The following is a 22,176-nucleotide window of genomic DNA, read 5'->3' as shown; positions in this document are numbered from 1 at the left end:
AGAGATGCATAAACATACTCACTTTACAATAGCCTGTCCTCGAGACTGCCCACTGAGCTTCTTGTAATGCTCTATTACCCGGTCTTCACTGTAGGAGAGAGCAATAGAAGAAAACGGAATTATTACAGTGACAGATAGTAAATAAGTCTGCATGATGATTTGCTGAACCGATTCTCACCAATAAGCCAGAGATGGGTGCTCCTTCAGAGCTTGAGTGGGCAGAGCAGGGAGCTTTTTCAAATCAGACCGGGTTGCATCATCACTGCAACAGAAAAATATATTTAAAATTAGAAAATTCCTGAAGAAATTTAACCGGGGCCTGCCAAAGTGTGCCCGGTGGTTTGGACCCAGCATTCTCGTATAAAAATTAGCATTAATGCTAAGCTTAGCAAATAAATAAATAAATAAATAATTGATCAACATGGACTTGAACCATGTTAGTAATGTTATGCTAATTTTACAAATATGTTCATTTTAATGTGAATTCTGTCAGCAGCATGTGGACCATCACTAGCATATTGTGTGTAATTGACTTACTCCATTCAATACACTAAACATGGCTAACAAGTAAGAGAAATAGCAAATAACTTATTTAAGATAAAAGGTGTACCAAAGCTAAGTATAGCTAGTATAGCTAGCTGGCTGGCTGGCTGGATGCATGGATGCATGTTCTCCCTGTGCATGCGTGGGTTCTCTCCAGGTACTCTGGCTTCCTCCCACAGTCAAAAAAGATGCCTGTTAGGTTAATTTGTGTGAGAGTGTGTGTGCATGGTTAAATTAGCCAAAGGGCTAATGTTTGAAATTTTCAGTAAGCTTCATTTTAAATGTCCAAACTAATCCTATGAGTAACAGTGATTGGGTTAAATCAATTATAAAATGCCCAAAATAGCAATTACCTGATGTAACAATTGTGTAGTCTTTTATTTTGAAATTTTAATTAAGCTTAATTTAAAATTGCCTGCCTGAGCACTGGAATTGAAAAGCACCGACCTAATGTGGCATATAATGGTGTGTTAACACTAAATGCGTTTAGAGCATCAGGCGCATCTGGTTTTGCATTCAGTCCATGTAGAGGCACGTCAAGGGCTATTGCGGCGCGCTTCGAGCGTTGGAGTGTTTGACACATCTAGCGCATTCAACACCCCACATAGACCTTGAATATAAACCAGAATCGCTTGACTCTCAAAACGTGTTTGATGTGAACGCACCATTAAAATGTTCAGCTTCAATGGTAACAATGACATCAGCAGTGATGACATCACTCTTTGATGTATCAAATGAATCTCTCTCTTGAGTGTAGCACACAAGACTGTATTTTCAAACCTCTTCCTGTTTCAGACTTATAAGTTATAAGTTATGAATCTTCCACAGGAGCATTGTTACAATTATTTGAAGGCACAGAATCAGCCCAGTACTGGTTCACATTCTCAGGTTAGAGAGACTCGCCTGGTGTAAACCAAATTTTTCAGTACTGAAATTTATGAATTGAATCAAAGTATGTCATGAATATGTGTGCATTTACTCCATCTTAAGCCCAGAGCACATTAGATTTTTTTGTTGCTTTTGCCACCACTAGATGTTATGCATGTAAGATATAACAAACAGCGCTATTCAGAGATGCAATGAGCAGTTGTTCCATGTTTGTAATTCTGACATTCTGCCATCTCTGCAGTTCTATAGAGCAGCTCAGAGGGAGAGACAAAATTCTGTCTATTTTGAGTGAAACTGACTCTGTTTTGTGTCAGTTAGTCTTTTGTTTTGACTTGAATTTGGCTCGTTGTTTTTGTTAATCATGTCGCCACGGTTACTCGAAATGCCAACAAAAGTAATAGCTCCCCTCACGAGATCGAACCGCACGTTCGATCCCGTAAATGTTAACAGATACAAACACCAAATTAGGAATACAAAATTTGTCATATATATTCAATTGTTTTAAACATGGGTGAAAATGAGTACAAGAACTGCATCCAGTCAAAAAAGAGGAATAAGTGCCGATGGCCAAGAAATGTGCACTATTTTAAGCACTGGGTGTGGTCTAAGTCTAAACAGCTGCTGGAAGAAAAAGAGCAACAGAAATAGAAATACAGATGTAAAATTAAACGATAAGTAAAGATAAGTGGGGATAAAAATGATCAGGGAATGAGCTGGAACAGACTAGGATGCAGATAGAGTAAATGAGACACAGAGCCATGCAGAAAACTACAAGCACTTGGCCCCAGATTCAGTTTTCAGACCTCCAGTGGCAAAAGTCTTAATGCTCAACTCTAATCCCCAGGCCTCACTCCAGCCTCCACCAAAGACCCCAGAAGATTGGGAAAAGCCCCAGGAACATGATAACCTATGAGCTAAGGCACTGGAAAAGATCCCATCCGCCCAGTCTGTCTGTTCTTCGATGTGTGAAAACAGCTGTGTCTGCTTTTGTTCATATCTGCTTGTGTTGCTAATTACCAGGTACAATGCCTTGAAAAGAAACTCATACCCTCTGAACTTGTTCCCAATTTGCTTTGCTCAAACCACTAATAAAATTGTGAATTTATAAGACATATTAACCCAAATTACCCCACAATACCATCACAAATCAGTATGGATTTGGAATTTTTTTTATTACACAAAGTTCCTATGAAATGCCTTGATGTCTGTAGTTATGACCAGTAAATCTGAAAAACCTGAAGGGACAGGAATATTTTTGCAAAGAACGCCACGCCAGGTTTCTTTTTTTTTAGAAGTCTACTGCAATATGCAGATAACCATGACTAAGAAAACGGTCAATAAAGATATTCTTACAGTTCCAAGAAATATATAGTTTGGCCCTTTTACAGCAAAAAGAAATAGAATATCTCAGACATATTTGGATATTGTAACATAATGAATATAATACAAAAATGTGATAATGTACAGCTTTGCAAAGGACACAGTTTAAGGACCTTTGGAAGGTAATATTTGTGTGTGTGGGAAGAGGGGGTGAGTAAAGAGGAAGAATCAAAAGAATGTCTCCAGAGTGTTACATTTCAGCCTTATGTAGGATACTCAGTGTATCTTCTTCTTTCACAGGAGTAACTGCGGTTATCAGCACCACAACAAAGCAGGAATCAGGGATGCTGTATATTTAGGGTGACAGGAGGATCCACTTTATGGTCGCTTCTAAGATCAAATATTATCTTTACCGATTCGCTCCAGTGTCCTACGACTCAACATTCATCCAGCATGAATTTGGATTTACAGAAGGTAAATAAATGATTTACCATCAGATCCAAGCTCATGGAAATAACATGGGTTAGTTTGTTGTTAGCGGAAGCATCGTTATCATAGGCTAATTACTTAAAATAGCACAATTCCCTACTCACCCAGCAGAAACAAGTTGACAGTCAATTCATGCTTCTTTTGATCCTAAATGCTTGACCTAACTTCAAACTAAATGGATACTCTAGGCTTTTGAAAACTTTCTTCTGGCCCATATAATATGAGGTCTGCAGCACCAGATAGATAGTTATATGGATTGACTCGATGTGGGTAAAATCTTCAATATCACAAGAGAAGTCTTGAAAGATAATATGGATCATATCCTAAATATATGTGTAATTTTTTGGAGATGACTTGCCTATTTCGGGCATTAGCGTACTGTTGCAATCAATTTTGCTTTGTTTTGAACTGGAGAAATCCACTTCCGGCTCTTCATCTGAATTTCGCACATCATCTGGGTCACATGTCTGAAACCCAGCAATTAGTGAATCAAGTGTAAAATCATTGTATTAATGTAAATGTTGTTATTGTCCTTTCCCCCTCTCTTCTCCTGCAAGAGGCTAACATTGGCTAACATTTCAGGCTAACATTGTAAATAAGAAATTACTCTTGATGTTTCACCTGGTGGAATAAAGGTTTAACTACCTTATTTGAGAAGAAAATGAGTTGCATCGGATGTGAATCACTTGAGGAGTGATGAAAACACAACAGGAGGAGCAGAGCAACAGCCGAACTCATCATCCCTACAGTCATGTTGGCTTCTGCTTTCATGTTCACCACACAGAGAGTCAAACGCTTTGACCCATTCTTTACACAATGACCAGTTAAAGCACACCAAAGAAGATTTATTTTGTTGCACATACTTTTAAAGTCAGACATTACAACTGCAGGGAAATTATTATAAACACTGTTTAGTTTTAGGGGTTTTAATGTATTCAGCGCCCAGTCTCTCTTAATAAAAACTAAAAGGGTAAAAAAAGTAGTTTGGGTATGCAAAGTGGATTTTGTTCAAGCAGTGGAGCTTACCTGCTGAAATCTCCCTTTGCTTCCTGTGGAACAAAATAAGCAGGTTAGAAACATATGAATTATAACTGAACAATAACCATAAATTCTGTTTATGTTCTGTTTGTAGAAGTGAATGAGTAATAAAAGGCACACTTCTGGACTAAAGGGGGAACATTAAACATCCATTAAGAGGGGAACCTTTGAAGCTCTGCGGAAGAGATACCCGATACTGTACATCTGCACCTGCACACAGCCGCTCAAACACACAGAGATATAAACCATTCAGTCCAGGCTGTGTAACATGACCTTGCATAATCACAGTTAATGGACTGACCTACTCTGAAGGAGGGACAAGAAAGAGAGAAGGATGGAGGAAGAAGAGTTTTGACATCACAGACAGAACCTGAGTGTAACTTTACCAATCATCATAAAATGTATTTAGTGGAAAAAATATTTAATGCCAGCTTTGCATATTTCATATGGAGTAATATTTAGCAACAAAAAAATGCAACGTTTAAATGACATCAAAGATTTAGTGGGAAGAAAATGAACTTACAGGCAAGACAGTTTGAACGCCCTCTCACACACAATAAAAACTGAACGGTAACCACATTAGATAATTTGGGTTCTATCTGTTAATTATGAAACTAGCAGATTATGAAAGGTCAGACATTTTGAATTGGAAACAAATGCTTTACTTATAATAGAACCGTTTCATGTTCATCCAACATCCCATAAAATATCTCAACTACAACAATTACTGTGTGGGTTAAGCAAAGAACCAAACAAATAAGTATCATGGTGGAAATTCATACAAATACATACAGCATCAACTCATACAAAAAACAAAATCTTACTTGAAGGATGTAGGAGGCTAATTCAAAGACCACCTCACTGTCCACTTCAATGAGCTCCTGCAAAAATAGAAGATTAAATCAGAAGTGTTGAGTAACACATTGTTTGACAGATAAAAAGCAGCTAAATTGCAAACTTTGGCATTCACGATAAGTGGTAAAATTCTCTTTGCTTTACAAGCTACATTTTTCTCGCTTTCTAATCTGTGCAGTTAGAGATGAGAGGAGAAGTAAAATGGCCATTATTTGAAAGTGTCCCCTGAAAAAACACATCAACAAACAACATGCTAATCAGACCAAAAGGTAAGAAAGAGGTACAAGTGTAGAAGAATGTGTCCGTCTGTGGTTAGTTAGCATTTTTACCAACAATGTGTGAGACACCTTCTCTGTACACAAAGCTGGACAAAGGGATAAGGGTCAACAGGAAGCGAGTAGTGGGTCAGACATGCCAGGAATGCTGCTTTACAATCCACATCTTAATTGGTTTGAAGTTCAGAGAGTTTTGATGAAATACAAGAATGAGAAATCCCCACAGAGATTGGTACCACCCAGAGTGGCTAGAAATTATTTATTTATGGTGAAACAAAATGTTGCCATGGTCAAAACTAAGCAGAAAATGATAACTGTATGTTAGAATACTACAGTTTTTAATAATCAAAATATTTCGCTGAACCTGGAAGCAACAAAGCTGTTGCTCAGCTTTGTATACATGTGGGGCATGCTGCACAACTAACTGCTCCTACTTTACAGCTATTAACATCAAACAGTTAAAGAAAACCACAAAAATAAAATCTAAAATATTTACTGTGTTTTGTAAAACCAAAAACCTACTTAAATACAGAAATTTTATGTTGCCATCGACACATTATGAAGACAGCTGGTTAAAAGTTGTCCAGCAGAAAATCACAAATATCCTCCGCAAAGTGGGTAAGCCACAAATGTTTACTACTAAGGAAGCACGTTCTACAGACTGCTGCATCCAAGCAGGTTATTGGAGAGTTGAGTGAAATAAAAAATGTGGTAGAAGAAGCTGGACAGTAACAGGGATAATTGGAAGTTTGAATGGATTTTAAAGCAAACTTTATTCAATAGTTTGGGTGGATCAATAACAAGTTCAAAAAAACTCACACTCCTTCTAATAAAGCAATCTTGAATCAGACATAAGACCTTAGCTGTTCTAAGGAGGAAAATAAATCAACTGCAGCTCGATAGTTCAAAGTTCTCTTTGCATTTATAAGTATATTTTGCCCTTTTTATTTGGAAATTAAGAACCCATAATCTGGCGGAAGTGTAGAGCAACAAACCAAGCTCCAGTGTGACATTTCCACAGTCAGTGATGATTAGGAAAGTACTAACATGGGTACTAACATAATAATGCAGACTAAATCTAGTTTTTTTTCTGTATTAAAAAAGATTTCTGTTTAATTGGTCTTATGCACGATTCTAATAATAATAAAAAACTGACATGTGACAGGAACACATTATATCACTCTGACAATAAGGAATCTATTACGAATTTCTTTTTTTGAATTAAGTAAGTAATAACTTCTTGAAACCACGTATGCCCTCTTCTGGACAAAATACACGACTGCTAGACACAACTGTCAATGAATGAAGTGGTGTCTTGGCAGACCACATTCACATGGTACATTCAGCAGCAATTTATTTGCTAATTGTTTTCAGCAGTTTCTACCTTTGTAACTCTTTGTCACAGTTAGCCCAAGTATATATTTTCAACTGGCATTTGCTAAGCCTGAATAAATGTGCTGCAGCAGTGCCATATGGCAGTAAATGTGTCAAGTCATTCGTTAGTTGCTTGAATGTGGAGCAGCACACAGCGTGATGGCCAACAGCTGAAGCAAACAGTTCATATTCTCTGCTTGATGAACACAGCGTGCAGGATGAAAAGCCAAACTTTCCTCATGTGGCATCTCATCATTTAGGTCAAAAATGAGACTAAAAGAAAACATGCCTCCAAAATACTATGTCACCATCAAAGCTTCACCTGAAAACATCCTTTGTGCCACTTCTAAGACTAAAATCATTTTAAGTCAAATAAAATTTTGGTTTTACAATTGCAGTCCAACATTAATGCATGCAAAGTTTTCCAAAAATAAAAAATCTGCTCATAAATTTGAATCGTTCTTTTCAGGATGGAATGATTAAAGAACAAAACTTGCTTTTTAGAAGCCATGAATTAACGATATCAATTTGTATTTTAAACAGATTTTCCGAAGTCTGCGCTGCTACTCGCATATAAAGTGAGTCGTAATATTTGTAGGTTTCACAAAACATGAAGACACACATGAAGGTTGACAGATACAGAAAGTGTGTGGCTTCTCTGCAACTTGCTAAAGGATATTTAACAAAATGGCAGACCACATTCACATGGTCTGTGTTGCCATCTCAGTGATGAACACACAAAAACTTTTTAATGACACCTTAAATACATAGGATTTGGCTCACTCATATAAACACATCCACATATTATGTCAATGACATTTCAAACATAAAATTAAAACAATGTAAAGTGTTTACCTTGTATATGATGGACTTTGCATTAAGAAAGAATAGCTCAATTGTTGCATTATCCTTCAGGTAGGAAATACTTTCAATGTAAAACCTAAAAGCACAGAAAGAAAGTTGAACATGAAAACTCTGAAGCATGTCAGTGAAGTTGATGAATAACATCCCACAGTTTCGTTGTCTTGTTTTTTTAGTTCTAAAAAATAATACAAAACAAAAATGCTTAGGCTTTTAAATTCAATTGCAATAGAGTGCAACAATTAAAATGACCAGAGGGAGGCACACCATACCAAGAGCTAAAGCAGTAGAAAACGCATCTCTTCACTCTCGTTTTACACTAAGTATCCCTCTCACCATGTTGGTTGGCAGTAATCCACTATTAGCCTGTTATGGTCGGCACATTCCCACAATCTGAATATGCAGACACCTGCACTCACATACGCTGATAGACTTTAAATGTGCATATTATGTCTACCGCTGTGCAGCACCAGGAGTGATCCAGTACAAAAACACACACTCTCAGCAACACTGGAGAGCGAAGCACAGTAACCTACTTCTAGCAGATCGGTGAGCAGGGTACTAACATAATAATGCAGACTAAATTTAGCTCATGAATGCATCCAAACCCAGAGGGGAACAAGGGTGGTGCACTGGGAGGTTACACATTGTTAGCTACTCAAGTGGAAATGTATCAAAAAGATTCTGTGCACCACAGATGCTCTCACATGCTCTTTCACATGTTTTTGTTCTTTGAATGATCAACTCTCTCAGGCATAAATTTGTACTCTATGGAAATCACACACAGCAAAAGCCTTCATACATTAAACGTGTTCATATTTTGGCACATACAACCATCAGTGAATTATGTTGAAATTGTATGCGACAGAGCAAACATTACATAGTTTTTGAATATTTAAAGGTAGAATTTAGTTTGCATTTGTATTGAGCTCACAATTATTGTTACACTCTTGAATAAATTCCAGTGCAACCAAATGCTTTTAAAGAGACACCTAACCAGTAAATGTTATCCCTCTGAGTGTAATTTAGTACAAACACAGGGGTTCTGTGAAGGATTAAGACATTTGTTAGGGAACATTAGTGAATAAACAGCAACTTCAAAACCAGAGAAAAACTTTTAAATTTGGCATTATAAAAGAATGGCTTATTGAAAGAAAATTGTTGAAATCTTTCATAAAATTTGACATAACAAACACAAGAGTGTAAGAGTGTATTCACATTCAGGACAGTCTGGACATAAAGTAGACTTTTTTTTAGTTTGGTGCAGTTTGCTTTCACATTGTGTTTTTTTGCAAGGGAACTATAGCTTGTAAACAAAGCCACGAGGGTGCTAATCATTGCTCCCACTGGACAGAAATGATGGGGGCGGGACAGAGCACAGGCCCAGCATGGAAACAAACATGGGAATCATGATTGTTGCATTTCCCTTGCGCTCATTTGTGCTGCCAATATACCGGTAACTTCAACATAATTTTGAATGTTAAGAGCAGCTCATTCAATGCATCTTTTGTGATGCAGTATTTCTAATTTTGCCAAATATTTACTGCAAACTGAATGGAACGAGATGGGTTGCGTGTTTTGACCCATGACAAGTCAGCAGTAGCAGCATTATGCCACAGGAATGATTTTTCTCAATAGGGGCATTGAAGTTTGTTTGAATTTATGGGAAAATATATGGAACTAAATGCAGGCCAATCCTAGGGGAAAACCTGCTACAGGCTTCAAAAGATTTAGGACTGGGTGAAGGTTCCCTCTTCAGCAGGACAAAGACCTTAAACATATAGTGAAAGCTCCACTGACTTGTTTAAGATTAAAGAACAATCATGTTTCAGAATTACCAACATCTAAACTTAATTGATGGTGATCCTCCCAACCTCCCAAGAAGAGAACTGTGTGTGAGATAGGTGTGTATAATGAGAACTAAGCGCATATTGCTGAAAGTACATTTGAATCAGTGGGTAGATGTGAATGAGTGTGAAGGGTTTCAGGGGACATCAATAGTTGAGGGTTTGAATTGCTTTACTTATTGAGCAGCAAGAGCGAATGAGAGGAGCTTCGTCAATATTCTGTGTGAACATTTAATTAAAGCCACAGTGCAAATGAGTGGCACAACAAGATCACCTCCTGAGGTAGGCATGCTGCACATTTATTTCTATTAAATAAAGAAAAGTTGTGCTATCCCATAGGGAAACTAAATGTTGTTGTAACGCATTATTCAAGGTTCTTCAAAGAGAAAAACAACATAAAGCTACAGCAAACAAACCATAAATACCACGTAAGAATGCAAAGTGTGTAACGTTCAGGCACAGAAAAAGACACAAATTCCAGAAAATTGTGCCCACTGGACTTTATGGTGGGACTGATAATAGATAAAGGTCTAACATTTGGGATGATTGCTTTTCAAACAATCTCTGGAGTGTGCATAGCCACTGAATGAATTTAAAAAATGTGGCTGGGAAGTATTTGAAAGAGGTTTCACCCAGTGTGACATTTTCAGAGATTGAGGTTAGCGACTGGCTTGAACTGTGTTGGGAGAGGAATAGGGAACGCAGCCTCAAAATGGAGTCAAAGTTCATAGCCTCCCCACCCCAACCTCAAACACCTATTAGTCTATGTAAATACACAAAGAGAGACCCTCATCCAACACCACATACACACTTGGTTGGTTAAAACAATTCAGTGCCTGACATTTGATGCAGACATGGTCTCCAGTCAGCAGTTATCAATGAAATCTGCACATTTATCGCAGTTGCATTGTGTGCTAAAGCCATTGTTCTCTAAATATGAGCATGTGCAGAAAATGGATCTATGGTCCACAGCAGGTTCATTGTGTCATTAGCTGTATTGTAAATGTCATCCTGGAAATATCTAGACAATAACACTGTTCAAGGTCGTTAATATGCATCAGGCTACTATGAATGTGTTTAACAAAGACTACTATTTGGGTTGGATCTCTGAAATATATGTTATACCAGGACAGTTTCACTTTTAGGATTGTCCAGGATAATCAGTTTGTGATTGTATTTCAATCAACATTTCTCTGTTCTTGTTTTAAATATTGTACTGGAAAAAAATACAATATAGTTAATAAACAAAATGCACACAACATCACAGAAAGTAAATAACACCTTGGTTTTCAACTGGAGAGTAATGTGCCAAGATTTTTTTCCATGCCACTGTTAGATGGAGCACTGTGAGAGAGTAATGCCCCCTACCAGATTTATTCAGGTTTTCCTTTTCCCAATGTACTTATAAAATGACTGATTAACCACACAGCTAAGTTCACCTTCTCCAGTCATACCCAGAGCTGTTAAGTGCGTCACCTGAAGATTATAAAAAAAAAAAAAAACTTCTCTAGCAACTGGGCTAAAATTCAATAAACCAGTCCCCATCTAAAGATGGAAAAGAAAACATCATCAGTCTGGGGGACACAAAACTTTTTTGAAAGCTTTGAGATTCTAGAAAGCCAAAGTCAGGGTTGTCCAAAAATAGAGAAAACAGATTAGTGGTGAATCTTCCTCGGAGAGGTGAGAAAATTTTGAAATAGACTATCCGCCCTTCAGTTTGTGGTCTTAAGCTTAAGCACACCTGGGTTTTGCCACAGGACAAGGATCCAAAGCACACCAGTAAGTCTACGTCTAAACAACAACAAAAAATAATAATGAGAGTTTTAGAATGTTTAACTGAGATCTTATTGCATGACCTTAAAAAGCTTATTCATGCCTGAAAAACATTGATTTTGGCTGATATTATCTGAGCTAAATAATTTAAAAACTGCCTTTATCTATGTCTAATCATAAAATCCATTTGATAATTTCCTATACTTCACATTTTTGCCTTCTTTTAAAGTATTATTGGTTCCACAAGGCAATTTGCATAAGATTACCATGCAAAGCACACTGATGAGGTTTAAGAGGCTCATGATTGGCTGAGAGACCCTGTGGCGGGAGTTAAGCACCGAGGTCAAAGCTATTTCATAACTAATTTTATTAATCCGTTCCTACTATTCATGAATCTACTGTATGTGCATGCACAAACGCACACATATGCTAACACACACAGTCTTCTCTCCTTTTTCCACAGGGCTAATTAGAAGATGAAAGAAAGACTCACCTGACACAGAAGTAGAGAACAATTGGACCAGACTTTTTAGGGAATTCATGCTCTAATACCCGCCGGTCCAGCTGAAGCCAACTGAAGTGGCCCCTGAAGACAAAAACAGCCACTCAATGCCATTAATTACAGGCGTTCTTCCATCAAATTGTAATAAAACTAAATATCATGGTTTTATTACAATTTGCAGTCTACTGTTGTATGGTAATGAGAGACCAACTCATTATCTAGCCATATGAATATTTTTTAAAATAATTTTATTTTCAATGCAGATACAAACAAATCATACGAATGGACTGCCAATAATTCTCCAGGTTATTCAGCAGTAAGGTGAGCAACAGACAAATATTTTTAGAACATAAATATTTTCTTTAGCCTCCTTCACTGAGCTCCTTCTGACTTAAAAAAAACAAACAAAAAAAACCTACAGTTAAAGCAATCACCTAACATTTCTTCACAATGTTTAAATTTCCATGCAAAACACATGGGATTGTAATTAGCTGATTAAACATATTAAACTAAATTGTTGTGCTTAAAGTCATTGCTTTAAGTCCACAACCTTTCGAGACGCTCATAAATACTTGAACAAGACAATATTGACCATTTTCCCAACACGTTGTGCTTTAAGAATTTTAACAAGAATGGCAAACAGGAACTTATTTACAAACTTATCTTACAGCAATTCATCACCTAAAATGATCAGTGTTATATACATATAGCAATTTTATACATGGTAAAAACTTTGCCTTTCTTCTGGAAAGTTCTAATTGAAGAATGCAAGTTTCTTAACATGTAAAATAAAGCCAACAAGTTGCAACCTGACATGTCTTGAGATTGATGCAATCCACCACTGATTTTAAGCCAAGGTGAATGTAAGAATGTTAAGGAAGTCAGGAAGACAAGACGTTCTTCTTCACACTTTTCTCCTTCTGTTTCCAATTGAGAGAAAAACTGCAGTGGCAGCTTGTCACCCTGGTAACCCTACATGGTCTCCAGAGCAACATCTCTCTCAAACTATCCTCCTCCTCTCTCCTGTCAACTCCATCCTTCTTGACATCTGAACAGCATGAGCTGAATTGTCTGCTCTCTCTCTGTGGACAAACGTAACAAATCTATATATGATGGGATTCCTCCAGTGGAAAGCTGACGTTACCATGATGGGTCTATGTTACTGACAGTGTCTATCACACGTGTCAAAGGGCATTTGGGTCAATCCTACTTGATATCAAAATTTGCAAGTAAGAAAAAACATGAAAAATTTAAAAACAAAACAAAAAAAACTGATGTTTGAGTATGTAAATCATCGATATATTTGCATGGCTACTCTGCCCTTGTGCTTTGTTCATCTAGGTCACAAAGCACAACTAATTTGCAAAAAGCACTGGAAGATTGCTTTTGAATTTGCAATTCAAAAGCAATCTTCTACATTCAAAAGAAAACCTAAAAGCACTAATGCCATACCATAGCACTGGTGCATTTCATAACAAGAAGGTCTGTTCCATAAATTTGTACGGTAGAAAATAATAGTAATTTATTATTTAATTATTGTTCATATTATTTATAATTTCTTTATTTTATACTTACATTACAAGTTTTATCTTAAAGGAAATTTACTCTTCACCAAGAGTAACAATGGACTGATTTTAAAAAAATCAGTTCTGTTTAATTGTAATATAAATATATTGCAACTGGCCATTTGGCTTTATTTAAAAAACAAAATGTATATATCTTTACACAAATGAAATAATATTTTATAATGGTACAGTTTCTCTAGTTACACTGTAAACAGCTAAGTGTATATGCAGCTACATTATAGAATTACATTAGGATGTGTTCAAGGTCAATTCACATTAGTCAAAATTCTATTTTTTCTGGAGTTTTTACATTTGTAAGTATAAATATAATGCAGGAACTCAGTATGCATTTATTGCAGATATTTCTACAGTGGCCAGGCTTAGAGGCTATTTAAAAAAAACAAACAAACAAAAAAAAAACATTCCCATTTAAATTCAGCCCTGAAAAATACTTAACGGTAAGACTTAGCCAGATATTTTTGAATATGCCTTACGTTTCATCTGTATATGCAATTCCAAAGTATTCCTTCTCTTTGAGGTTGAAGTGAGAAGCCACAAGGTCCAGCAAGTCCTTTGCCATCAGTTTGGGCTGCAGAGAGAAAAAAAACACATGATTTTGTGTTCAATTATGATTGCCTTTGCCAGTTATGACTTGCCATATACCTGTGAGTATTGTGATTTATCACTTAATAAATTAATTGAAATAAGTACATGGCAGAGCTTAACGTAGATGCCATTTCAGCTATTGATTTAGAGCAATGACTATGCAATTCAAAAACACCAGGGGAAACAGTAAATGAGCTGCTGTGAGAACATAAGTAAAGGAGAGGGAGGGGGAGCACAAAAAGATGGATGGAGTTGGTAGATGCTGCTGACAGTGCAGGTACCATGCCCTCCCCAACCCTCTCTCTACTCTTTTCTCTGACCCACACCTCCACTGCAGTGTCATGCTTTAAAGCTGAATCACGGTGTTGCAGACATGGCTCCAGCTAGCACAACAGCTAATCCAGTGAAGTGATTCCTAGGCTATATGTGAGAAAAACATTTATTACCACACAAAAAGGATGAGCTTGGAGTGAAGCAGAGGAGTGGGACTAATGCCATGTGCTGACTGGTTTGTTACATCCTGAGTAACAGTACGCCCAACCCTGAGGTTAACCATGGGTGTGCCTCACTGAGCACATTCATACACACAGCTCCATACACATACACACATCTAAACCTAAACACTCATCACTCTAAGCACAGAAGGAAAACATGTGGTACAATATTTGACGAAAAAAAAAATGTTGGCTATATCCTCTCTAAAAATAATGCATACAGATCAAAGAAATTCCATACAAATACATTAAAGTGGAGAAGAGCGAGGTTTCAATAACTTCCACCAATCCATTCACTGCACTGCTAGGTTTAGTGTCAGAAGCTAAGAGCTATTCAGAGAGAGAGAGGTGATGTCATAGAGCCAAAACACACACACGAGCATGCACACACACACACACACTTAAACATCTCCACTGACCCAGATCCAAAAAAGGAACAATGCCTACTGTTATTACTGTTAATCTTCTACACATAAAGGCTCTTGAGAGATAAGAATTAAAGAAGAGATTGAGAGGAAGATAACATACATGTTCATTGTGCCTTATACGTGCAATTATAAGAATAAAGTTGAACGTAATGTAATGCGCTGAAACAATTCCTCGACTACCTCGATAATTAAAATTCCTCAAGAAAAGTTTACCTGCCTCGAAGCTTCATTAATTTATGTTTTATTATTTAGTGCCACGTGTTCCAGCCGCAACATTATTTGCGTTACGCGGAGCTCTCACTTCTGCCTTTGAGTTGTTAACAAAATCTAAGTGTTAGCGGCATACCGTCCAATTTTCAAGCTCGGCCCAGATGGATTTTTCTGATTTACAATAATACTTGGGTTTTCATTGTTTCTGGGGGACCGATAAGCATCCTTAAAATGACTGGCGTGATGCCTGGAGTACAGCAGGTTTTCTCCTCTGGGAGCTGCTGGTTTTAAGCGAACGGCGGGAAGAGTACTGCAAGAGTATTGATACAGGTGAGCGGATAGACTGAACACGGCGGGTGGCTGAGTAGTTAATGCTTACAGTGTAGCTTTAGGACAAACCGCACAATAAATTTCATATATTCCCGGTCTGAACAAACGTGTTGCGGAAATCATTGTGGGGGTACGACTGGTCAATGAGTTTCTGAGTGTGACAAACGAAGGAGCCGAAAAATGTCCCGTATTGATATTCGGAAACTATTTTTAGGCTTTTAATAAGATGTAACCTCAAAGGTAAACCCCTGAAATGTTGCCTTTTCCAATTAGATTCCATAATGATACATTAAAATGTAATTAAGGCATATTTAACTTTGCTTAGTTGGATGCCAAGAAGATATTCAGCATGATGAAGTAGTCTCATAAGGAATAGATGCTCATACCTGACAGAATGCAATGTCAAAGAAACTATTGTCATAGACTGCTGAAGGTATGCACGAAAACGATTAAAGGTGAAAATTTTGAAATCACAACTAATATAATTATTACAATATTTACCTATAGAACTAGCATTGTATGATTTTCTAATATTGTGCAGCTAAAGTGGGCAGTTCCTTTGACAATAAGTATCTGAGTGAAAAACCAGCACTGCAAAATCACACAACAGCATCCTTTGTCAAAATAAGTTCTAAAATTTGTTGAATCTAACCACAAGTTGACAAGACCACACACAACGTCTTCCGTCCAAAATGTGAGTATTTATTACACAAAGATGAAGAAAAACCTCAAATCCCCACATGTTGACAAAATATGTCAAATCCATCATGTTCATGGGAGGCATGCTTTCTTCTAACGACAACTCCACAGACTGCATTTGAGATGTAGCCTGAAAAACTCTTTACTTAAGTTCAAGGAACTTGATTCACAAGGCAGTCTACTGTTGTACGGTAATGAGAGACCAACTCATTGTCTCTCAGACTGAATTGTCCCTTCGTCACTGGGATCCAGGCTCTTAGCAAGTGCAGAGAATGACGCTTAAATTCAAAGGTCCCAAAAATATCTTAAATAATAGCACTCAATTTAACTAAATTGAGTTTCGTGGAAATTTGGTGCTAGATGAACTTTGAAAGAAGAAGCAGTTTCCTTAATTGTCAAGAGAATTTTAGCATGACTGTGAACCCAATTCGCTCTGATTGCTGCCTTCTGCAAGAGAATTCATACTTGTAAGTACTTCACATACTCCACTTCTTCTTAAAAGTAAGGTTACAAAGTAATGCTTTCATTTTTTGGTTTTATTTTTCTAAACAAAGAAAAATTAGCAGCTATTTATTCTAGACACTGACTGACTGTGGAGTTTAAGTTTGATACATGTGACTCAACATAAATTGGTACTTCCCTCCACATCTTGATTGGCACTATTATTTCTCCAAATAGCAGATCAACAATATACTCTTTGAGGGGCTCAACACATTTCAAATGTTTATGGTTTGGAAGGAGGGTATCTTTACAGTATTAGCAGTAATGCATGTTTTGGTTCAGTCTGAGAGACAATGAGGTGGTCTCTCATTACCGTACAACAGTAGACTGCCTTGGCAACAACATTATTTAAACAACCTCAACCCAATGGTAGCAACCAGCAAGTAGGGAGGGAAAGCCACATTAACAAACACACAAGTACATAGTTGGACAAATTAAACAGAGAAGAGGAAAACCCCCACTATACTGTTAAACATGAAGAATAAATAAGTAATGATGAAAAGAAGCACCAACACTGCTGCTGAGATTTTTGTGGTGCTTTGTGTTTCCATATTGATGCAAATACCAAGCACACTGTGGATTCCCATCCAAATCACATGACAGCTAAATTGAGTTTGGGTTCTTCTCAAGGTGACGATATCAACTTTTTTCCGCAAGCATGCTCAGCATTTGATTTGTGGCCCTGAGCGCATCAGATGTTGAATGTTATGGTGAGAGATACCAACAGTGATATAGGCTGTGAATGACAGGCAATACACACACAAACACAGACCCACAAACACTTTTGTCAGATGGAACATCTCCTTGGTAGCTTAGACAGCATTACCTCTAATAGACATTCAGCCTGTGCCTTCTCAGCATCACGGGTAATTAACAGTGTGAGAATTACAGGGCTCTGAGTGTGAGGAGGAGACACACTCAAGACTACCAACAGACAACTTATAAACACACAAATGTAGTTCAGTTGCCTTGTTGGCAAAGTTGCTGCTCTGTCTGAGCAAACAACCTCATATGCCCTTGGTACCTTCAGATCTGCTGAAATTTATGATTCAGTACCAGCAATCACTTATCAGTGGCATCCTTGGAGTCCTACGCTGCATGCAAGAATATTCATACCACCTTGAAATTCTTCAAATATTCACAAGTTGCATCTATTAGTTTTTATGTTGAGATAATAATTCTCCAATTTTTACATTCAAAAAGCTTAAATATTGTGATATGTGTTGTTATTAATCCCCTTTTGCTCTGATCCCTCCAAATAAAATCTACAGCAACCCACTGCCTTCACAAGTAGCCTCGCTGCTAAAAATAGTCGACCTCTGTGTATAAATACATCTGTTCTGTGAAGGGAACATTTCCGAACAAATAACAGGAACCATTTGGAAGAGAGTACTCTGGTTAGATTAGACCAACATTAAACCTTTTGTCTTACATGCAAAACCATGTAGAACAAAACTAACACTTTACATACAGGTAAGCACATAATCTCCACAGTAAAAGATAGCAAAACCAGCAATATACTGTAGGGATTATTTTCTTCAGCAGAAGTGAAATAACTGGTCATAGCTGATGGAAAGATCGGATAGTGCTAAGAAGGGAGCAAAAGGCTTTACACTGCGGCAGAGGTTCACATTCTAGCATGACAACTACACTAAAGAGCAAACAACAGCTACAATGTAAGGGTTTAAATCAAAGCGTATCCATTCATCGAAATGGCCCAGGAAAAATCTAGACTAGAAAAAATGATGTACACAGATACTACACATCCTGATTAGAGCTTTATCAATTTTGCATTGAAGAATAGTAGCTGTTAAAAACCAGCTACTTGTTCTAAGCTAATGACTTAGACTTAGACTTGACTTTATTGATCCCTTGGGAAGACTCCCTCAGGAAATTATAGTTACCAGCAGCTCACAGGCAAAAATGTGGCACACAGTAAGCATACACAAAAGAATACAAAAAAATACAAATTAAATACAAAACAAAGAATATAAATACAACACAAAAGGAAATTATAGCAATGAGAAATGATTGCGTGATTGAGGTGACTTTTGGAAGTTTTAAACAAGTGAATCTTATCTAAAACAAGGGTAAAACCCAATCTTTACCCAATCGGCTGCGATGTATGTAAAGTACCAGTTCAACCATTAAGGAAGCCACGCTACAAAGCTTCCTGAACATCTTTGGAGGCATGGCCAACATAGACTGAATGGGTTTGTTTAATGTCTCCAGTGCTATTGCTACACTACAACCATCGCAGACTACAATTCAAAACGGCACAGAAAATCATCGTCATAATTCACAACTTCCTCTTCCGTCCACTGACTGACCAGGATGAAATTTCTCCTGAGAAACTGAGCTATTCGAAGAAATTCCAGACAGAGCATTGCAGGGAAATAAAAATCGCGCTGAGTAGCAGGAAAAGGCAATGGCAAGACGATAGAATGGGCAAACATTCCAGTTTTTAGTGTAATGTGTGGCCAAACATGGCATCTAAGGAAGCAGGGCATATGATGAAGTCGATGACACTTCATTGATAAGAGAAACAAACCACAGCTCTGAAGTATTCAGTGAGGTTCTTGGTTGCATAAATTGTCAACTGTTTGTAATGCTTCTAATGTAAAGTAAGAACATCATTTCTAACTCAAGTTTTCTTAGTTCATTAAAAAGCTAAGAAAAGAAAATGATTCTCTTTGGTCCAACTAACAGCGTACCAAACTACAAAACATTCACCCAACAAAGAGGCACAAAAGGAATAGGAAAAGGGAGAGCTGTTTGTTTTTTGAATCAATATTTCAAGCCTTTGTCTCATTCCTTCGTAATGTTAATTGTAATTCCACGCTATTTTATATACACTGAAGGAAAACAAGACATTTTAATCCTTTCGATATCTGTAATCGGGCCTGTGCACATGCTACTTAAAAATTATGTTTGTAAGACAGTGCTAACTTCTAATCATAAAGAGAATAAGAAGAGTACAGTTTAATAGATAAGTGGTATTTTCAGTGAGACTATAGAGAAAGTCAGATGAGAATGAGAAACGGTGGTAGTGGTATGGGACGGAGAGCGATGAGAGGTTAAGTCAGGAATACAGAGAGACAGTAAGAGGGAGAGCAGCAGAACAAACTACCAATTTAAAAGAGCGGATCAGTTCTGGCAGAGTAATCAAATCAGAAAGTCAGCAGACCTATCCTCAGCCCTGCCTTTCATTTTCTCCACTCTATTTTCATGCCTTAGTGTCATCTCCTTTCTCTCCATTCCTTAACGTCCATCTTACATTTCTTTTTGCAAAGAAATTCTTCAATTTTTTTAAAGTCTTCCCACAAAAATTAGGTAACAGCCAGTCGACAACGAGTCAAAGAACATAATATACTTTAGTCTCATCAGACAGAGAAGAGAAAATGGAAGTGATCAGCAATCAACAAAAGACACAAATTTAACCTCTGGATAGGGAAGAAATGCAAGAACAGGACGAATTGGAAGAATAACTCTCAAAGGATCAAATCTGTGTTGCAGTGTTCATCTTCTGCCAAGAACAGAGAGATCAGATGAGCAGGAGGAAAGTGCAGTGTCACCTACTCCTCACCAGATTTCCCTTAGTCAGCATAGACAAGTCCCTTTAGACATTGAGAACTGCGTCTCCATTGTGTTACAATAAATGAGCATCTATAAAATAGTAAAAAAGAAGAGGAACTCACCTGTACAAGGAGCTCCAGTTTCCTGTCGTCCAGTAGATGGACCTGACACCGCCTTCCCTCTGTCATCTGGGGAAAGATGAAGAAAGTTTGCTTTTACTTTCGTTGCTTATAAATAAACTATTTACTCATTTCAAAAGTATGTATGGTACTTCTAGAGACATTTAAGCAGTCCAGAAATTCAAAATACTGATATCCTAAGATTGACTCAGAAATTAACAGTGTGGTAATTGGATACTTTCCTTTTCTGGAGTCATCGGATTTGAGGGCATTAGTTTACAGTATAAGTCTGTATTTAGTGTGCGTTTGTTATAAAAACCAATATGTGAAGTCATAATGTGTCGTATAAAATATAAAAGAAGTAATGCAATTATTATCAGTAAAAGGGACATCATTTATTTAAAATTATGATCTATATCTTTTAGGTAAATTAATAATTCAAATGTGCAGAGGCTTAACTTACTGTCTAATTTTCATTCAGGTCTAATCTTCCAAGCCTAATTTCCACTGGTAACTTTATTTCTAGAAACTAAATGAAATCAGTGAGAAGAATGTGCTGTGTGGTACTTAATGGAGTAAAGATCCCCATGTCAAGGCATATGTCCCAGAACCTATCTGATTCTTATAAGTCACTACTGTGAACTGATGAAATTACATGCATTATATTGTACGATTAAATTGTGATTCCAGTAAATAACTGGAATTAAAATGTGTACCATGACAAAAGACATTTAATCAACCAATTGCTGAATTAAAAATGTATTTAGATCTACTTGTCCACCTACTTCAGTGTATTAAACATCAACAGTCTCTACACCAAGCAGTACAACATGTTGCAACTTGGGGCACAAACTGAAAATTGTGTGTCTGTGTGGTATCTCAGTGGAGTTTTAACAAGGTTATCTGAATTACACACAATAAGCTAACAGAGACAGTATCCTGCTCTCTGTCCTTCTCGCACATTTTTAACATTCCTCCACGAGCAGGAAATCCATTACCCATCAGTACACAAGCAACCACAGTTAAAAAACTGTAGAGTTACAGTATGTGATGCTGACAAAGCTCACAGGAGTGTTTGTCTGTGTTGCTGACATCAGGCTTGCTGAACTGCAGAGACAAAGATATATCTACTGTAAGTCTCTGTGTCCTAAGTTCAAATGTAAACAGTGACGCAGGTGCAAAGAAGACACCACCGATCGTGGAAAGCAATTTACAGCAAATATTTTCAGTAGATAAAGCCAAACCTGCTAGAAAGATTTGCACTGTACACTGAAACCCAATCAAACCAAAGACTAAAACAAAAAAAAAATAAATAAATGCAGCATTTAAAATCAGCAACCACGGTTCAAATTAACCAACTCTCAAAGAAGTATGAAGTGCATGCTTCTGCCTATGTGTATTTGTATCCTGCTGCTTCAAGCACATGTGGAGTTCCTCCACGATTTAACAGGAAGCGGGCACCCCAAGGACCACAAACACCGTCCAGTTCCTCCCACATTTCCTTCACATCTGGAAGATGGGGATGCAGTGGGGTGGAGGACAGTGCATGAGAAAAAGAAAAACAAAAATCCAACAATAGCTCAAGCAATTGATGAGAAGACCTGCCAAAACATCGCTCAACACAACAAAAACACAAGTGCAACTGGTTTGTAACTCCTCCCCAGGAGGGCACCTGGGGCATATGCAATTTAGTAAGGGTGTGTCAAAAACACCACTACCATAAGAGTTAAACCAAACCACATGTCTACTTTCTCACAGTTCATCTCTGCTTGCGTAATAGAGTCAGCCTGAGATTTAGCAAAGAGACGATGGGAAAAAAGAAGGGAGAAAACTGCCATTTAGATGTCTTATTTCTCAGCCCAGCGTGAACTGTCCTGAATGCT

General features: G+C 37.4%; 1 protein-coding gene across 12 annotated transcripts in view; it reads right to left on the bottom strand.

Annotated features, from left to right (window-relative positions):
* The window catches only part of frmd4a (FERM domain containing 4A), a 117,798-nt gene that overhangs the window by 20,519 nt on the left and 75,103 nt on the right, over nt 1-22,176 (bottom strand). For all 12 annotated transcript variants that reach the window (XM_055041731.1, XM_055041740.1, XM_055041690.1 and 9 more), the window contains 8 exons: nt 20,297-20,362; nt 13,825-13,919; nt 11,757-11,849; nt 7,638-7,722; nt 5,103-5,159; nt 4,267-4,289; nt 179-262; nt 23-88 (listed from right to left, as the gene is read on the bottom strand). In XM_055041731.1, the coding sequence (XP_054897706.1) occupies nt 23-88; nt 179-262; nt 4,267-4,289; nt 5,103-5,159; nt 7,638-7,722; nt 11,757-11,849; nt 13,825-13,919; nt 20,297-20,362 (569 nt within the window). The remainder of the gene's footprint in view (nt 1-22; nt 89-178; nt 263-4,266; nt 4,290-5,102; nt 5,160-7,637; nt 7,723-11,756; nt 11,850-13,824; nt 13,920-20,296; nt 20,363-22,176) is intronic.

This window comes from Poeciliopsis prolifica, unplaced genomic scaffold (genome assembly GCF_027474105.1).
Source record: "Poeciliopsis prolifica strain line A6 unplaced genomic scaffold, Auburn_PproV2 SCAFFOLD001, whole genome shotgun sequence".
NCBI lineage: Eukaryota > Metazoa > Chordata > Actinopteri > Cyprinodontiformes > Poeciliidae > Poeciliopsis > Poeciliopsis prolifica.
This window is presented reverse-complemented; position numbering and strand designations above follow the sequence as displayed.